The following is an 18,349-nucleotide window of genomic DNA, read 5'->3' on the forward strand; positions in this document are numbered from 1 at the left end:
AGCTGCCTGGGGCACTGGGTTCCTCAATTCTCTCCTGCACACAGCCAAAACATTTTCACTATCACTCTGCGAAGGTAACACCCTGGACCAGTTCTTCTGTGAAATCCCCCACATCCTCAAGCTCTCCTGCTCACACTCCTGTCTCAGGGAGCTTGGGCTTGTCGTGGTTAGTGCCTGTTTAGATTTTGGATGTTTTGTTTTCATTGTGGTGTCCTATGTGCAGATCTTGAGGGCCGTGCTGAGGATGAGGATCCCCTCTGAGCAGGGACGGCACAAAGCCTTTTCCACATGCCTCCCTCACCTGGCCGTCGTCTCCCTCTTTATCAGCACTGGCATGGTTATTTACCTGAAACCCCCCTCTATCTCCTCCCCATCCCTGGACCTGGTGGTGTCATTTTTGTACTCGGTGGTGCCTCCAGCAGTGAACCCCCTCATTTATGGCATGAGAAATCAGGAGCTCAAGGATGCCCTGAGGAAACTGATAACTAGATGTTAATTCTGAAGCAATAAACTGCTCATCATCTTCATAGCAATTATAATATAACTCTGTACAGGCCCAGGCTGTCTGCATTTTCTTTTGTTGTTGTTGGTATTTTATTTGTAATGATGTTGTCACCCCCTGTCTAATTCACTGTCTGCTTTTCTTTTCTGATGGAGTGGCTGCGTAAATGAGGAGCAATGATCTCTGTGTGTTTTAACAAATTAAAAGGCCTGCAGTGGCTTTTTCTTCTTTGAGGTCCTTCCTCTAAGAGTTTATGGACCTGCAAGTAAAATTCCTGTGTGCAGAGGTTGAGGGGAAGAGAGTCCCAGCATGGCAACCCTGCCAGGGAGAACTTGGCCTTCCAGAGATGTTCTCTTTTCACTTCCACAATCTCTTTCTCACCCCTTCGGTTTGGTGAATGCTGTTGCAGCTTGGTCACACTCCTGCTGCCTGGCAGTCCTGTGACCAAAGGCAGGGACAGGCAATGGGCACTTCTGTGACAGAGCCGGCCTCAATAAATGCAGTTCCATCATGAAAGAGGATCTGCTCAGGGCAGTGCCTGAAGGCTGAGGTCTTCTTCCAGACCTGATCTCAAGAACATGCCCAAGAAAGAGGCCCACAGATGAAAACACCAGTGAACAGGTGCACAGTGTGATTTGCAGTGTGGGAGCACACAGCAGTGTCCTTGCACAGCCAGGCCTCCTGGGAGAGACTTGAAGGTCCAGGTCTGGACTGTGTCTGTGTTCAGTGGACACACTGGGGAAGCTGCCTGTGCTGGTTTGGCTGGGAGAGAGTTAATTTTCTTCCTAGTAGCTGGTATGGGGCTGTGGTTTGGATTTGTGCTATAAACAGTGTTGTTAACGCAGGGCTGTTTTCGTTATTGCTGAGCAGGGCTTACACAGAGTCAAGGCCTTTTCCGCTCCTCACCCCACCACACCAGTGAGCAGGCTGGGGGTGCACAAGGAGCTGGGAGGGGACACAGCTGGGACAGCTGACCCCAACTGACCAAAGGGATATTCTATACCTTATGCCATCATGCTCTGTTATATAAATCTGGGGGAAGAAGGACGAATGTGGGGACATTCAGAGTTACAGCATTTGTCTTCTCAAGTCACGGTTACATGTGATAGAGCCCAGATGTTCTGGAGATGGCTGAGGTCCTGCCTGCAAATGGAAAGAAGTGAATGAATTCCATGTTTTTCCTTGTTAATGTGTTAGGCTTTTGCTTTACCTATTACACTGTCTTTAGCTCAACCCGTGAGTTTTCTCACTTTTACGCTTTTGATTCTCTCCCCCATTGCACCCAGGGGAGTGAGTGAGTGGCTGTGTGGGGCTCAGATGCTGGCTGGGGTTAAACCATGACACTGACAATCATGCTGTATACCCTCACAACCACCATTTGCAGTACTGACCTCTCACCCCAGATTGGGGAGGTTCTTTCTCCCTCCACAGAGGGACACCAAATGAGTAACTCAGAAGTCCATGCTTGCGTTATAGGTATGAGATGTAAGCATGCACGTCATGTGGGTAAAGTTAGAGAGCACAAATGCCATCAGCCATTCCTGGGGGTGCCATGATGGTGTGTGGGACAAACAGTATCATGAGGTCACTTCACATTGAGACTAACATCACCTGGGAAACCACCTGAATGCAGCACTGGGAGGTGTTTCCTTGAACCAAGTTTCCTGAGTCCATTCCTCATGCCATGGGGCATCTCACACGAGTGCAGAGCAGGGTGATCACCACAGGACTGAGGGGCCTCCCAGCCTCTGGCAGTGGCAGCAGGAGGCCCAAGAGACACTACGACTCCTGCAATGCACTGCCTCTGTGTATGCAAGAGAAGGACTCGTGTCTGAACACCCCTGTGTGTAAGAGGAGTGCATAAGGCCAACTGAGATGTGAACACCTGACAGAGCCCTGACACTTCTGTGTGTGTCTCCAGGATCCCATTCTCCCCCTGCGACTCATCTCAGCTGCCTTGGACAGACTCATTGCAAGTGCTCCTGTTCACTAGGTCACCGTCACCTGTGATTCTGGACTGTGCCCTCACAACTGCCAGAGCAATCAGAGAGGTTCTGGGGTCTATGGAAAAGCCAGATGTCAAACCCATCTTCAAGAAGGGCAGGAATGAGAAGTGGGAGAATTACAGGCTGCTCAGCTACCTCCATCCCTGGAAAGGTGGTGGAACACATCCTCCTGCAGGCATTTTCAGGTAGTTGAAGGACAAGAAAGGGATTGATGAACCAAAATGGGCAGGGGAAAAGAAGGGCAAGTTGTGCACATGGAATTCTGTAAAACCTTTGACACGGTCTCCCATGCAGTCCTTATAGCCAGGTTGGTGCTACCTGGGCTGAAGAAGTGGATGTTACAGTGGGTGGGATGTTGTCTGGGCGATCAAGTCCAAATGTCATCAGTGGTACAAAGTCCTGTGTGCAGCTGGTCACTAGTGGCATCCCTCAGTGAGCGTCACCTGGGCCAACACATTGAACATCTTTCCTATCCCCCTGTATGATATGTCGGAGTGCACTTTCAGCTCCTTTTTTGGTGATGCAAAGCTGGACAGAGGCCTGGAACAACCTCACCTGGTTCAACCTGACTTTAACTTGAAAGTCAGACAAGAGGTTGTTCAGGGCTCTCTCCACACTTGAGTTACTCTATGATTCCATGAATCTTTCCCTTGATGAGGTCTTTTGAAAATAAATAAGAGGCAGAAGACAAGATATAGATGTGTCAACATAACTACAGCAGTTCCTGTGAAGAATGTTTCTCTACTCTGACCATTAGTAAGAAATATATTTGATAGATGTTAATAAGCAAGCGGACTTTGATCTGGTCAGGTCCTGGGCCATAAGGAGGGTGATGGATGTGTATGGTGCTATGAGGTCAGTAGGAAGCGTGTGGCTGTGAAGGGGACCGTGAGGTCAGTTCTGTCTCTGGAGGTGACAGCCCAGCAGCAGGTACACGGCTGGGAAGGTGCCTCTGCCAAAGTACCCATAGGCCTTACCCAGGACAAGGGCTTGGACATGGGCTGTCATGTCCATTCCACCTGAGTACATGTGGGACAGCAGCAGGCACATGGCTTGGTCACGTCCATCCGAGAAGCTGAAAGGCCAGCAGCGGTCATGTGCTTTAGAAGATCCTGGTGGGGTTCCTGCTCTCTGGTCAGGTGAAAGGCCACAGGAAGGCCTTTGGGTTGGGTTCCCTTCTGGGCGGGTGGATTCTGAGGTGGTAGAGCTTTCCTTGGTAGTGGGAAACATCAGTGAAGGTCGGGAAATGGTGGGGTGGGAGCAAGGCGGGGAAGGGAGATGGGTGCTCCAGCCTGCAGGGAGAGAGGGGCAGGAGTGGGACAGGGTAGAACAGCCTGTGGTGGGGATGGCAAAGGGCGCTGGCAAGGATGGAAGGCGCCAACAGAACCCAGGTCTTTGTCCTCTGGTGTAACTGATGAAGGTTTTAGATCACTTAAAGTATCATGGGGAAAGGTATTTTAAAAAAAGTGATTTTTATGTGAATTTGTAACAGTGTGACTTAATGAAATTTGATGGCAAGTTTCACTCTATTACTTACTACATGGAAGAAACAGAGAAAGGAAAACTGAGGTAAAATCGAGTTAGAATGATTTACACAGAGACCGAAGACGTAAAAAATAAGGGAGACTGTCCCATTGCATCACGAGGCTCAGATCAGACCCCCTTACTTTCTAAACTCCTGCTCAGAGAGGAGTCTAGGTGCAACTAGATCCAACCTTAGCCCCAGACCCGGTCAAGGGTTTATGTCTAATGGAATTAATAGAAAGAGTAAGGAAAATATCCTGTTGATTTTTTACGTTGATTTGTTGGGGAATGAGTGATTATATATCCCACAAAATTTTGAAGTAGCAGAAATTTAAGATTTATTAACACTACGAAGGTAAACCACAAGATTAGGTTGAATGATTTTTGGCAATACTTAATCTCTGGCACTTAATCATTTATAAGGGTGATTTCATAAAATTCTTTTTAATCAACAACATAAAGTTTCCTAAATCGAATAGACACACACACAAACATACACGCACAGACAGCTACAGACTTTAACATGTGATAGTAAATTATTGGTACCAAATGATCACTGAAACTTCCTTTCCTCATTTCTCACCAGAGAATTTTTGAACCCTTTCTCTTCATCGGCATCTCTCAGCAGACGATCTTGGAAATCTTCATGAAATCTGTGCTTTGACATTCTCACAAAATCTGCCCTAAGAGGCATCCCAGCTCAGAGGGTGATACTGGGGCACAGCCTGTTGTGATCCCGTAGAGCTCAAAGGGTCACACTTAGGGTCACTATTTATAGGATCACGAGATGATTGACTTTGGTCAGTATTTTTTCATTTTGGCCACAATTCTTGTCAGGTAATTCTGGTACCTCCCCGAGTGGGCTACGATCCAAGCAACAGGAGTTTCAGGTTCAGTTAGGAAGTGCCCAATCGTCATAATGCACTGTAGTTAAAACCAGGAAAAGAAAGTACCAGATTGTCCCAACTGGTTGCACTTGTAGCCAAGATAAAAATGTGCCAGATCGTCCCATCCCACTGCACGTGGAACCAAGACAAGAACACAATGTTGGCTGGTCCTGACATCGCAAGGTGGCCCAGGGGATCTGCACCACCACACCTTGGCTATGGCAGTTGCCCATGAGAAGACATGTCCTCATAGCACTGGGACATCATTGCCTCCTCGCAGCCCCATGGGGAAGCTGGAAGTTGTGCCCTTGTTGTCCTTTCCTTGGCATTGCACCTCCCTTATGAGGACAGGCTGAGAGAGTTGGGGGTGTTCAGCCTGGGGAAAAGAAGGCTCCGGGGAGACCTTATAGTGGCCTTCCAGTACTTCAAGGGGCTACAGGACAAACGAGGAGGGACTCTTTCTTAGGGAGTGTAGGGATAGGTCAAGGGGTCACGATTGTAAACTGAAGAGGGTAGATTTAGATTAGATATAAGGTAGAAATTCTTCCCTGTGAGGGTGGTGAGGCACTGGCACAGGTTGCCCAGAGAAGCTGTGGCTGCCCCCTCCCTGGAAGGGTTCAAGGCCAGGTTGAGGAACCTGATCTAGTGGAAGGTGTCCCTGACAATGGCAGGGGGGTTGGAACAAGATGGTCTTTAAGGTCCCTTCCAACCCAAACCATTCTATCATTCTATGATCCCATGGACACCCTTGCTCCTCACCTCGCCAACCTCGTTATTTCTCTCATTGGTCCCCTGGGACTTGCATCACTTTTCTTTACATCAGACTTCTCCACTGAAGCCCACACCTGAATGTGACAGCTTCTTTGCAGCAATTCCTACCTGTTTTCCTTAGAGCACTGGAGGTAATCAGGCACAAACAAGTTGTTTTGAACTGGGAGAAAGAAAAAGCAAAAAGGTCATCACACTGGGGTCTTTATTCACTCCCTTGATGATACAATCAAGGGACACACCAATCATTTTCACTGTGTACCTGGACACATTTTGTCTTCACAGATGACAACCTCGAAGCACAGTAACAGTCTGTGTCAAAACTCAATTGAAACGTGAACAGGAATTCAAGGGCACCAACATGAGCTTTTGGTACTCAGGAACAGCTGAAGAACAAACAGAGATACTGTGGGACCACTGCTGAATATTTAGAAAGAGCAGGTGTAGGTAGATCTGAGATGGTCTGTGTCCTCTTTGCCTCAGTTACCACCAGCGAGGTCCCCCAGGCCTTTGTGTTTTCAGTCAAGACTCAGGACAGGAAAAACCAGGGGTGGGTGGGGATCAAGGCAGGGGTGACTTGAGCAAACTACACCCTTACCAGTCCATGGGAGCAGTGGGGCTGCACCCAAGGGTGCTGAGAGAGGTTTTCACCAGGACATGCTGCTCTGTTAGGATCCCAGTAAGAGAGGCACTCAGACTCTGTGAGGCATCATTTAAAATGCTGTTCGTTAGTGCTAACACCATAACGAGAGAATCGTAGAGCTAATCTTATGTCCCTCGAGATGGTGGGAACCCCAGGGGATGTAGTGTTGAATGGGCTTCCGACCTACAAGCAGCATGCCATGCAGACCCCATCTGTCGATGAGAGTCTCCTGGTTTGGACATTCAAGCTACTCTGGGACTTTCTTAGAAGGAAACAACGTAATTTATCATTTCTGCAGTCAAAGAGGAACAACGTTCTCATGAGAACTTCTTGCTGCACTGTTAGGTAGAGGCACAGCCAGGCAGGTGGCATAAGGAGCAGTAGAGAGTGGGAGCTGCCTGCAGGCTCCTCTGTGACAAAGAGCTGCTGAGGTTGTCCTGTGGCCAAGGGACCCGTGCAGCACAGCACAGGCGTGAAGACCGCGCTGTACATGCAGCAGCACAGAGCAGCACAGCACTGACTGCTCAGGTTTCCCTGGGAGAAGGCTGGGCTCCACCCTGGTGCCCAGCTGAGGTGCTGCGGCGCAAATGTGCACTGCCAGGAAGAGCTGTCGGTCCATTGCTTGTCACAAAAATATGACGGTTTTGGATTAAATGATTAACATAGTGTAGCATGGTGTAAGAGAGAAAGAACAGAATAGAATAGTTCAGTTGGACGGGACCTACAGTGACCACCTATTCCAACTGCCTGACCACTTCAGGGCTGATCAGAAGTTAAAGCATGTTATTAAGGGCATTGTCTAATTGCAGGATTGGGACACTGACTACTTCTAGGAAGCCCTTTCCAGTGTTTGATCATCTCTCAGGAAAGAGAGGTTTCCTAATCACAGAATCACAGAATCATTCAGGTTGGAAAAGACCCTCAGGATCATTGAGTCCAACCCTCAGCCCGACTCACAAAGTTCTCCCCTACACCACATCCCTCAACTTCTGATCACCACTTGTGATCACTTCTGATCTGAACACCACTTGTGACCGGCCGCCAGCTGAATTTAGCTCCACTGACCACCACTCTCTGGGACTGTCCATCCAGCCAGTGCTTGACACAGCAGACCGTTCTCTCCTCCAGGCCATGGGCAGCCAGTTTTTCTATGAGAATTCTATGGGGAACTGTGTCGAATGCTTTTGAAAATCCAGTTAGACAATATCCACAGTTTTCCCTCATCCAATAGTCGGGTCATTTTGTCATAGAAGGAGATCAGGTTTGTCAGGCAGGACCTGCCTTTCATAAACCCATGCTGACTAGGCCTGATCCCCTGGTTGTCCATTATATGACTTTTAATGGCACTCGAGATGACCTGCTCCATGACCTTCCCTGGCACCGAGGTCAGACTGACAGGTCTATAGTTTCCAGGATCCTCCTTTCTGCCTCTCTTGTAGATGGGTGTCACATTTGCCACCCTCCAGTCCAACAGGACCTCCTCAGTTAGCCATGACTTCAGGTAAATGATGGAAAGCAGCTTGGTGAGCACGTCTGCGAACTCTTTCAGCGCCCTTGGGTGTAACCCATCCGGTCCCACAGCTTCCTGAGGAGGGGAAATGGAGAGGGACGTGCTGATCTATTCTCCTTGGGACCCAGGAACAAGACGCATGCGAATAGTTCAAAGCTGCATCAGGGGATGTTCGGTCCTGACATTAGGAAAGATTTCTATACTGAGAAGATTGTCAAACACTGGAAAGGGCTTCCTAGAAGTCCTCAGTGCCCAAATTCTGTCATTGGAGAATGCCCTTAAGAACTTGTCAGCCCTGAAGTGGTCAGGCAGTTGGAATAGGTGGTCACTGTAGGTCCCTTCCAAATGAACTATTCTATTCTGTTCTATCATACGCCATGCTACATTATGCTAATCATTTAATCCAAAACCGTCATATTTTTGTGACAAGCAATGGACCGACAGCTCTTCCTGGCAGTGCACATTTGGGCCGCAGCACCTCAGCTGGGGCACCAGGGTGGAGCCCAGCCTTCTCCCAGGGAAACCTGAGCAGTCAGTGCTGTGCTGCTCTGTGCTGCTGCATGTACAGAGCGGTCTTCACGCCTGTGCTGTGCTGCACGGGTCCCTTGGCCACAGGACAACCTCAGCAGCTCTTTGTCACAGAGGAGCCTGCAGGCAGCTCCCACTCTCTGCTGCTCCTTATGCCACCTGCCTGGCTGTGCCTCTACCTAACAGTGCAGCAAGAAGTTCTCATGAGAACGTTGTTCCTCTTTGACTGCAGAAATGAGAAATAATGTTGTTTCCTTCTAAGAAAGTCCCAGAGTAGCTTGAATGTCCAAACCAGGAGACTCTCATCGACAGATGGGGTCTGCATGGCATGCTGCTTGTAGGTCAGAAGCCCATTCAATGCTACATCCCCTGGGGTTCCCACCATCTCGAGGGACATAAGATTAGCTCTACGATTCTCTCGTTATGGTGTTAGCACTAACGAACAGCATTTTAAATGATGCCTCACAGAGTCTGAGTGCCTCTCTTACTGGGATCCTAACAGAGCAGCATGTCCTGGTGAAAACCTCTCTCAGCACCCTTGGGTGCAGCCCCACTGCTCCCATGGACTGGTAAGGGTGTAGTTTGCTCAAGTCACCCCTGCCTTGATCCCCACCCACCCCTGGTTTTTCCTGTCCTGAGTCTTGACTGAAAACACAAAGGCCTGGGGGACCTCGCTGGTGGTAACTGAGGCAAAGAGGACACAGACCATCTCAGATCTACCTACACCTGCTCTTTCTAAACTCAGCAGTGGTCCCACAGTATCTCTGTTTGTTCTTCAGCTGTTCCTGAAGTACCAAAAGCTCATCTTGGTGCCCTTGAATTCCTGTTCAAGCTTCAATTGAGCTTTGATATTATTGTCCTTGTAGGATGTTCTGGTTGAAGACAAGATGTGTCCAGGCACACTGAAAATGGTTGGTCTGTTCCCTGACTATCCTTAAGGGGGTGAATAAAGCTGCCAGTGTGATGTGCTTTTCATTTTTTCTTTCTCCCAATTTAAAAAAAACCCTTCTGTGCCTGATTACCTCCAGTGCTCTAAGGAAAGCAGGTAGAAATTGCTGCAAAGAAGCTGTCACAATCAGGTGTGGGCTTCAGTGGAGAAGTCGGGTGTAAAGAAAAGTGATGCAAGTCCCAGGGGGCCAATGAGAGAAATAATGAGGTTGGCGGGGTGAGGAGCAAGGGTGTCCATAGGATCATAGAATCGTTTGGATTGGAAGGACCCCTGAAGACCATCTTGTAGCCTGCTCTGGGAGGTACCAGAGTTATCTGAGAAGTATTGTGACCAAACTGAAAAAAATACTGACCAAAGTCAATCATCTCGTGATCCTATAAATAGCGACCCTAAGCGTGACCCTTTGAGCTCTACGGGATCACAACAGGCTGTGCCCCAGTATCACCCTCTGAGCTGGGATGCCTCTTAGGGCAGATTTTATGAGGATTTCATAGAACAGATTTCATGAAGATTTCCAAGATCATCTGCTGATAGACACTGACAAAGAGAAAGGGTTCAAAAATTCTCTGCTGAAAAATGATGAAATGAAATTTCAGTGATTATTTGGTACCAGTAATTTACTATCACACGTCAAACTCTACCTCTCTGTGTATGTATGTTTTTGTATGTGTGTATTTGATTCAGGAAACTTATGATGTTGATTATAATTAATTTTATTAAATCAGCCTTATAATCAGCCAGTGATTAAGCATTGCCAAAAATCATTCAACCTAATCTTGTGGTTTACCTTCACAGTGTTAATGCATCTTAACTTTCTGCTACCTCAAAATTTTGTGGGATATATAATTAAACAGTACCCAACAAATTAGTGTAAAAATTCAACAAGATATTTTCCTTACTCTTGATATTAATTTCATTAGACATAAACCCTTAACCGGGTCTGGGGCTAAGATTGGATCTAGCTGCACCTAGACTCCTCTCTGAGGAGGAGTTTAGAAATTAAGGGGGCCTGATCTGAAACTTGTGACGTAATGGGACGGTCTCCCTTGCCCTTCTCATCTTCGGTCTCTGTGTAAATCATTGTAACTCGACTCTACCGCAATTTTCCTTTCTCTGTTTCTTCCATGTAGTAAGTAATAGAGTGAAACTTGCCATCAAATTTCATTGTCACACTCTCACAAATTCACATTAAAGTCACTTTTTGCTAATACCTTTCCCCATGATACTTCAAGTGATCTAAAACCTTCATCCGTGACACGAGGGGACAAAGACCTGGGTTCTGTTGGCGCCTTCCATCCTTGCCAGCGCCCTTTGCCATCCCCACCACAGGCTGTTCTACCCTGTCCCACTCCTGCCCCTCTCTCCCTGCAGGCTGGAGCACCCATCTCCCTTCCCCGCCTTGCTCCCACCCCACCATTTCCCGACCTTCACTGATGTTTCCCACTACCAAGGAAAGCTCTACGGCCTCAGCAACCACCCTTCCAGCAGGGAACCCAACCCAAAGGCCTTCCTGTGGCCTTTCACCTGACCAGAGAGCAGGAACCCCACCAGGATCTTCTAAAGCACATGACCGCTGCTGGCCTTTCAGCTTCTCGGATGGACGTGACCAAGCCATGTGCCTGCTGCTGTCCCACATGTACTCAGGTGGAATGGACATGACAGCCCATGTCCAAGCCCTTGTCCTGGGTAAGGCCTATGGGTACTTTGGCAGAGGCACTTTCCCAGCCGTGTACCTGCTGCTGGCCTGTCACCTCCAGAGACAGAACTGAACTCACGGTCCCCTTCACAGCCACACGCTTCCTACTGAATTGTGAGATTCTGAGACACAACAGACCTCATAAGACCATACGCATCCATGACCCTCCTTATGGCCAAGGACCTGACCAGATCAAAATCTGTTTGTTTATTAACATCTGTCAGGTATATTTCTTACTAACGGTCTGAGTGGAGAAACATTCTTCACAGGAACTGCTGTAGTTATGTTTGCACATTTTATAGATCCTCTTCTGCCTCTTTTTTTATTTCCTTCTTCCTCAGCCTATTCTGTCATCAGAAACCTCGTCAAGGGAAAGATTCATGGAATCATAGAGTAACTCAGGTTTGAAGAGAGCCCTGAACAACCTCTTGTCTGACTTTCAAGTTGAAGGCAGGGTGAACCAGGTGAGGTTGTTCGAGGCCTCTGTCCACCTTCACATCACCCATAAAGGAGCTGAAAGTGAGCTCTGTCACATCATAAAGGGGGATGGTAAAGATGTTCAATGTGTTGGCCCAGGTGCTGGTCACTGAGGGATGTCACTACTGACCGGCTGCACACAGGACTTTGTACCACTGATGACATTTGGGCTTGATCACCCAGACAACATCCCACCCACTGTAACATCCACTTCTTCAGCCCAGGTAGCACCAACCTGGCTATAAGGACACCACGGGACACCATGTCAAAGACCTTGCAAAATTCCATGTGCACAACATGCCCTTCTGTCCCCTGCCTGTTTTGGTTCAGAAATCCCTTTTTTGTCCTTCAACTACCTGGAGATGGCTGCAGGAGGATGTACCCTACCACCTTCCCAGGGATGGAGAGAAGGTGATCAGCTTATAACTCTCCCCCTATAATTCTCCCATTCTCATTCCTGCACTTGAAGATGGGTTTGACATCTGCCTTTTCCATGGACCCCAGAACCTCTCTGATTCCTCTGATACTTTTGAGGGCTCAGTCCAGAATCACAGGTGAGGGTGACGTAGTGAACAGGAGCACTTGCAATGAGCTTGTCCAAGGCAGCTGAGATGAGTCTCACTGGGAGAGTGGGGGTTGTTCCTGGAGTCACACAGGGAAGTGTCAGGGCTCTGTCAGGTGTCCACATCTCAGCTGGCCTCATGCACTCATCATACACACAGGAGCGTTCAGAGACACGTGTCCTTCCCTTGCACATGCAGAGGCAGTGCATTGCAGGAGTCGTAGTGTCTCTCTGGCCTCCTGCTGCCACTACCAGAGGCTGGCTGACCCCTCATCCCTGTGGTGATCATCTCGCTCTGCATTCATGTGAGATGCCCCATGGCATGAGGAATGGACTCAGGGCCCTTGGTTCAAGGAAACACCTCCCAGTGCTGCATTCAGGTGGTTTCCCAGGTGATGTTAGTCTCAATGAGAAGTGATGTCATGACACTGTTTGTCCCACACACCATCATGGACCCCCATGTATAGCTGATGGCATTCGTGCTCTCTTACTTCACACACATGACGTGTATGCTTACATCTCCTCCTCACAATGCAAACATGGACTTCTGAGCTACTTATTTGATGTACCTCCATGGAGGGAAAAAGTTCCTCCCCAGTGTGGGGTGAGAGGCCAGTGCTGCAAATGGTGTTTGGGAAGGGTTCTTAGTCAGAAAAGAAAAGCAGACAATGAATTAGAAAGGGGATGACAACAGCATTAGAAGTAAAATATCACCACCAACAACAGAAAGAACAGACAAAAGGCTGGGCCTGTACAGAGTTATATTATAATTTTTACAAAGAATATGAGCAATTTATTGCTTCAGAATAACATCTAGTTATCAGTTTCTTCAGGACATCCTTGATCTCCTGGTTCCTCATGCTGTAGATGAGGGGGTTCACTGCTGGAGGAACCACTGAGTACAGAAATGACACCACCAGGTCCAGGGATGGGGAGGAGATGGAGGGGGGTTTCAGGTAGGCAAACATGGCAGTGCTGATAAACAGTGAGACTACAGCCAGGTGAGGGAGGCACGTGGAAAAGGCTTTGTGCCGTCCCTGCTCAGAGGGGATCCTCAGCACGGCCCTCAAGATCTGCACATAGGACACCACAATGAAAACAAAACATCCAAATGATAAACAGGCAGTAACCATGATAAAGCCAACTTCCCTGAGGTAGGAGTGTGAGCAGGAGAGCTTGAGGATCTGGGGGATTTCACAGAAGAACTGGTCCACAGCATTGCCCTTGCAGAGAGGTAATGAAAATGTGTTGGCCGTGTGCAGCACAGCCCAGAGAAACCCAGTGCCCCAGGCAGCTGCTGCCATGTGGACACAAGCTCTGCTGCCCAGGAGGGTCTCGTAGTGCAGGGGTTTGCAGATGGCAACGTAGCGGTCGTAGCACATGATGGTGAGAAGGAAATACTCTGCTGTAGCAAAGAAATAGAAGAAGAAGATCTGTTCCACACATCCCAAGTAGGAGATGTCCCTGTTGTCCCAGAGGGAATTGTGCATGGCTTTGGGAAGAGTGGTGGAGATGGAGCCCAGGTCGAGGAGGGAGAGGTTGAGGAGGAAGAAGTACATGGGGGTGTGCAGGTGGTGGTCACAGGCGATGGCAGTGATGATGAGGCCGTTGCCCAGGAGGGCAGCCAGGTAGATGCCCAGGAAGAGCCAGAAGTGCAAGAGCTGCAGCTCCCGTGTGTCTGCGAATGCCAGGAGGAGGAACTCAGTGATGGAGCTGCTGTTGGACATTTGTTTCTACTGGACATCAGGACCTGTATATGTTGGAAAAATCAGTGAGAAGTTAGGGCAGATTTCTCTGAAGAAAAGATACTCCACTTCTTGCAGATACCGTCCAAACAGATTCACCTCTTCCACAGAACCTTTGACAGTTCCACCTCATGAGCTCTGGTTCCAGCTGGCTGAGGGTACCCAAGGGAGCAGGGGTCTCTGCTGTGGGCTCTGGAGGAGTCAGTGCTATGCTACAACAGCAGGCAAATAGGAACGTGGGGTCATCTCAGATCAAATCCTCTTCTGATAACAAAGACTTATTAATCTTTATCCCACCAATTCACCCAACTGCAGAGCAGAGCTGTAAGGATTTCTTATGTTTAGTCTGTTCTAGTGGCCCCATCCCACCTGAGGAGTGTTCTTAAGGCAGAGATCCTTGGCATTTCTGCTGCACTCCATGGTGGAATCTTGTGAGTCCTTAAAGAAGAAGGCCCTGTCTGTTTGTGCACAGTGAGGGCAGCCGCTGTGTCCATCAGTCCTATCCACAGCTGCCTTGTGCCTGCACCTATCTGAGCTGGAGGACAATCGCCCTCAGGTGTTCCCTGCAAAAGAAACTGGACCCTGCTGAGAGCAGAGGATCTCAGCTCTCCCCTCCCAGCCAGGGACACAGAGGTGTCTTTACAGCTGCCCGCATGCATCCCAGCAGCATTTCCATGTCCTTAGCACTGAGATGTCTTCTCCAGGGGGTTGCTAGAGAAAGAATGCCTTGGGGCAGCTGTGCCCTTCTGGAGGGCAGCCTGCAGCCAAGGAGGACCCCCAAGGGAAGGAGTCGAAGAACCAAAATTTGTGATGTCATGAAGGGGGATCAGGTCATTGCCCACCCCACCCACTATGGTGGCTGGAGCCCCAGAGTAAAGCAGGGGACTGAGATGCTTTTCCTCAGATCCATTGGCATGAGAGAACCCGCAGCACCAGTGTCTGAGCTGTGCTTGAGGCCTCCCCCTCCACACCAGTGAGTGCAGCAGTAAGCAGAAGGGCAGCAGGGAGAAGAGGGGAACACGCCAAAGTGCTCATGCCAAGGAAGGCAGAACAGGGAGACAACGCTGGGCACTCAAGCATTTCTCCTCCTCAGTTGTCAGGCTGCTGCGAGGGCAACTCATCACCATGTCCCTGTGACATTAATGGCGGGGGGCTCTGCTGGGTGGGAGAGGAGACCAGGGAGTTGCTCAGTGAAGGTGTCTGCACTGCAGGGGATGGCAAAGAGTCACCATCCTCCCACAGCATTACTGGTAGCAACTGCCTCACAATCAAGGCCATGTTTTTGCTGCCTGGAGCTGTCACACCTGGGAGCTGTTTGTCTGTCCCTAAATCTCTTCCCTGTCAGTGCTCACAGCCCCCATCCCACCCGCTGTGTGCTCAGCTCTGCCCTGCAGACCCCTCCTGGCAGCAGGGCCCAGCCCAGGGACATCTCTGTGTGTGCACAGTCTTAGGAACAGTATAAACAACTGCTAAGGAGAACTGGGGACTTAGAGTCTTCTCCAGAATGGAGAAATAAATTCCCGTCCCCTTGTGTCTACTCAGGCAATGAACAGGGGAAAACACAAAGCACAGACTCTTAACCTTTCAGGTAAATGCTGCCTTGATGTGCTTCTTCAAAAAGGCTCTCACTATATGTCCTAGGGGTGATCTGGAGCTGTGAGCAGCCCTGACCCACACAGCACCCTTTCCACAGCAGAAGGACCCTGCCCTGCCGGGGGTCTCTCCTTCCCCACACAGCTTCTCCCCACAGCGCCGTGGGCAGCTCCCCAGGCAGGCTGAGTGCTGACCCTGGCAGGCGGCAGAGTCCCTGCCCCAGCACACAGCCCCTGGGCTGCAGGGACCCTGCTCTCAAGGACAGCCCTGGGCACCCCTGGCTGCACCCACAACTGCACACCCCTGCAGCCGTCCCCGGGAGAAGGCAGCCGCCATGGCCTGTCCCTCTGACAGTGCAGCAGGGAATCCCTGCTCTGGAGCACGGCCTCCTCCTCCAGACACCAGGGAGATTCCTGGTGGCTGTGCCGGCTTCACCACATCCCTCCACCACCTGCAGCTGCATTGCCCTGCACCCAGAGACTTACTGTGTCAAGGGCTGCGAAGATTTCTCCTCCAGTGAGCTCTCAGCATCCTGCCACTGCCGTCTGCCTTTCCCCTCTCTGTGCCCGGCTCCTCTGCCCTCGGTGCCTGCAGGCAGTGCCCTCAGCCCTGCTGCGCTTTGCAGAGGAGCTGCTCCTGGGCAGAGCTGTCTCTCTGCAGCGCTGACCACTTGACCTGAGCTCCCTCTCTCCCAGGAGCCCGGCCCAGCTCCGCAGCACAGGACCAGCCCAAGGCATTTTAATGACCCCTCTAATGGGTTTGGTGCTGAATATATGAGCCTCAGACAGTGACAGGACAATGAAGGTGCCTGTCAAGAAGTCACTCTCAGATGCAGACTACAAAGTCACTTGGCATTTTAGTGGGTCCCTGTGAGGACCATTACTGAGAAAGCCTCTCCAGGGCCTTGTTAGATCAGAAAACTCCAGGCAGAGATGACAGGGAAACAAAGGCCATGGAACAAATTCTGAGTGAAACTGGGTGTGTTACATTAAGCAAAAGGGCCAAGGCCTGACCCCAACCTCTATGAAGTCAGATCCCGTCCCTCACACATTGCTCAGGGCTCTTCCTGGGGCAGTCTGATGTGGGGATGGGCAATGCCAAGGGCAGGACTATGGTCCAACACCTCCCAGGCTCTTAGGTGGGGAAGGGGAGGCCATGAGACCCAGTGCTGGAAGGGGAAGGTGCTTCCTCATCAACATCAGTGGCAGAGACAACAGCCAGAGCCAAGGGCAGAAAGAGCTCATCTCTGCTGGGGGATTTTCAGACTTTCCTCATCCCTCTATCGTCTCCACCACAGGCTGTCCCACCGTGTCCCACACCTGCACCTCTTTCTCTGCAGGCTGTAGTCACCCACCCTCCTACCACACCTTGCTCTCACCTGCGCATCTCCCTTCCTTTACTGAGATCTCTCCATCCTCCCTGGCTGCTCCTTGAAACACAAAGCCTGGGGCTGCTCCAGTCTCCCTCTGGGTGACTTGTTACACCACAGCACTGCCCTTCGAGTGACATTTCTCTGTGTCCAGTCTGGGCCTCCCCAGATGCACTTCGTGGCATTAGTTCTTTCTCATGATGTATCTCAGTACAAAGAAAAGCTCCATCATCTCTGAAATCCCCCCTCAGTCACTCTCAGGCTACTCCTATAGTGCCTGGAGCCTCCACACCGCTAGGCCAAAGAACTCCAGGTCCCTCAGTCACCCCACACAGCTCATGGACACCAGGTCCCAAACCCCGCCTTGGCAGACCTTCACTCAACACTCTCCAGGTCCTCCCTACTTCTCCAGAATGGGGAGCCACACCCTGGGACACACCCATGTGTGTGGGGCCACACCAGTGCTGAGTGGAGGGGGATGGTAACTCAGGGTGTCTGGGTGGCCCACGCTCCTCCGAATGCAGCCCTGTAGGCAGCTGCCCTTGTTCATTGTGTCCATCCTCTCCTGGCTCGTAGGGCATCCCTCATAGTGCCCAAGCCCTTCTCCGCAGAGTTGATGCTCAGTCGGTCACGTCCCAGCCTGTCCTGATGTACAAGGCTGTTTGTCCCCTGATCCCAATGATGTAGGATTAGCCACTTTTCCTCGTAAAACTTCAATTTTGAGAAATCCCAGATTTTGTCAACGTTGCTATGCACTGTAGAAAAGTTTGTTCAGCTTTTAATATTTGTGTGCAGCTGGCTTATCTTGACTGGGGTATCTCTCACAAGAGAACAGCACAAAGAGTTGCAGGGCACTACAAATCCCCTCTCCTGGAGAAACTGTGGGGTCCTGGGGGTCTGGTACTGATAAGGCCATGGGGCTGGACCCTGAGGGGAAGATTCCCTTTATGGGAGAGAGCAGCAGGAATGTGTGGAGCTCTGCCTGGGGATGGAGGATGAGTCAGCTGAGCTGAAGGGTCATGGACAACACTGTGGTGGGTGGATGTCTGCTATGGACCCCCAGACGAGGAAGAGGAAGTAGATGAAGCCTTCTGCATTCAACTGGAAGAAGCCCTGCACCTCATGGCACTCCTAAACTCTCCCAATATTTGCTGAAGGGGCAACACAGCACAGTGAAAGTCATCCAGGAGGGTTTGGGAGTTAATTGACAACATCATCCTGACAAGGGTGACTGAGGAGCCAGTGAGGGGAGGTGTCCTGCAGGCAATCATATTTAGAAACAAGGAAGAGCTGGTCAGGGATGTAACATTCAGGGGTGAGAAAGTAGAGTTGAGGCTCCTGAGAGAACAGAAGGCGGCAAAGAGCAGGACTTCAGTGAGCAGGCTTTGGCCTGCTGAGGAACCTGCTTGGCAGAATCCCACGGGATATGACACTGAAGAGAAGAGGCGAGAGGTGTTTGATGGTCAAAGGTCTCCTCTTCAAGCTCCAGAATAGCACCACCAGATATGCAGGAATTAAGGCAACACTGGAGAAGGCGCATATGGATGAGAAAGGAGCTCCTGACAAAAATAAGCATGAAGAGGTGGCACA

At 50.1% G+C, this 18,349-nt stretch overlaps 1 protein-coding gene across 1 annotated transcript; it reads right to left on the reverse strand.

Annotated features, from left to right (window-relative positions):
• Positions 1-12,825: 12,825 nt before the first annotated feature.
• Positions 12,826-13,779, reverse strand: LOC141936092 (olfactory receptor 14A16-like). The gene has a single exon (XM_074852816.1). The coding sequence runs from the start codon at positions 13,777-13,779 to the stop codon at positions 12,826-12,828; it is 954 nt and encodes a 317-aa protein (XP_074708917.1).
• Positions 13,780-18,349: the final 4,570 nt, after the last annotated feature.

Source organism: Strix uralensis, chromosome 31, assembly GCF_047716275.1.
Source record: "Strix uralensis isolate ZFMK-TIS-50842 chromosome 31, bStrUra1, whole genome shotgun sequence".
NCBI lineage: Eukaryota > Metazoa > Chordata > Aves > Strigiformes > Strigidae > Strix > Strix uralensis.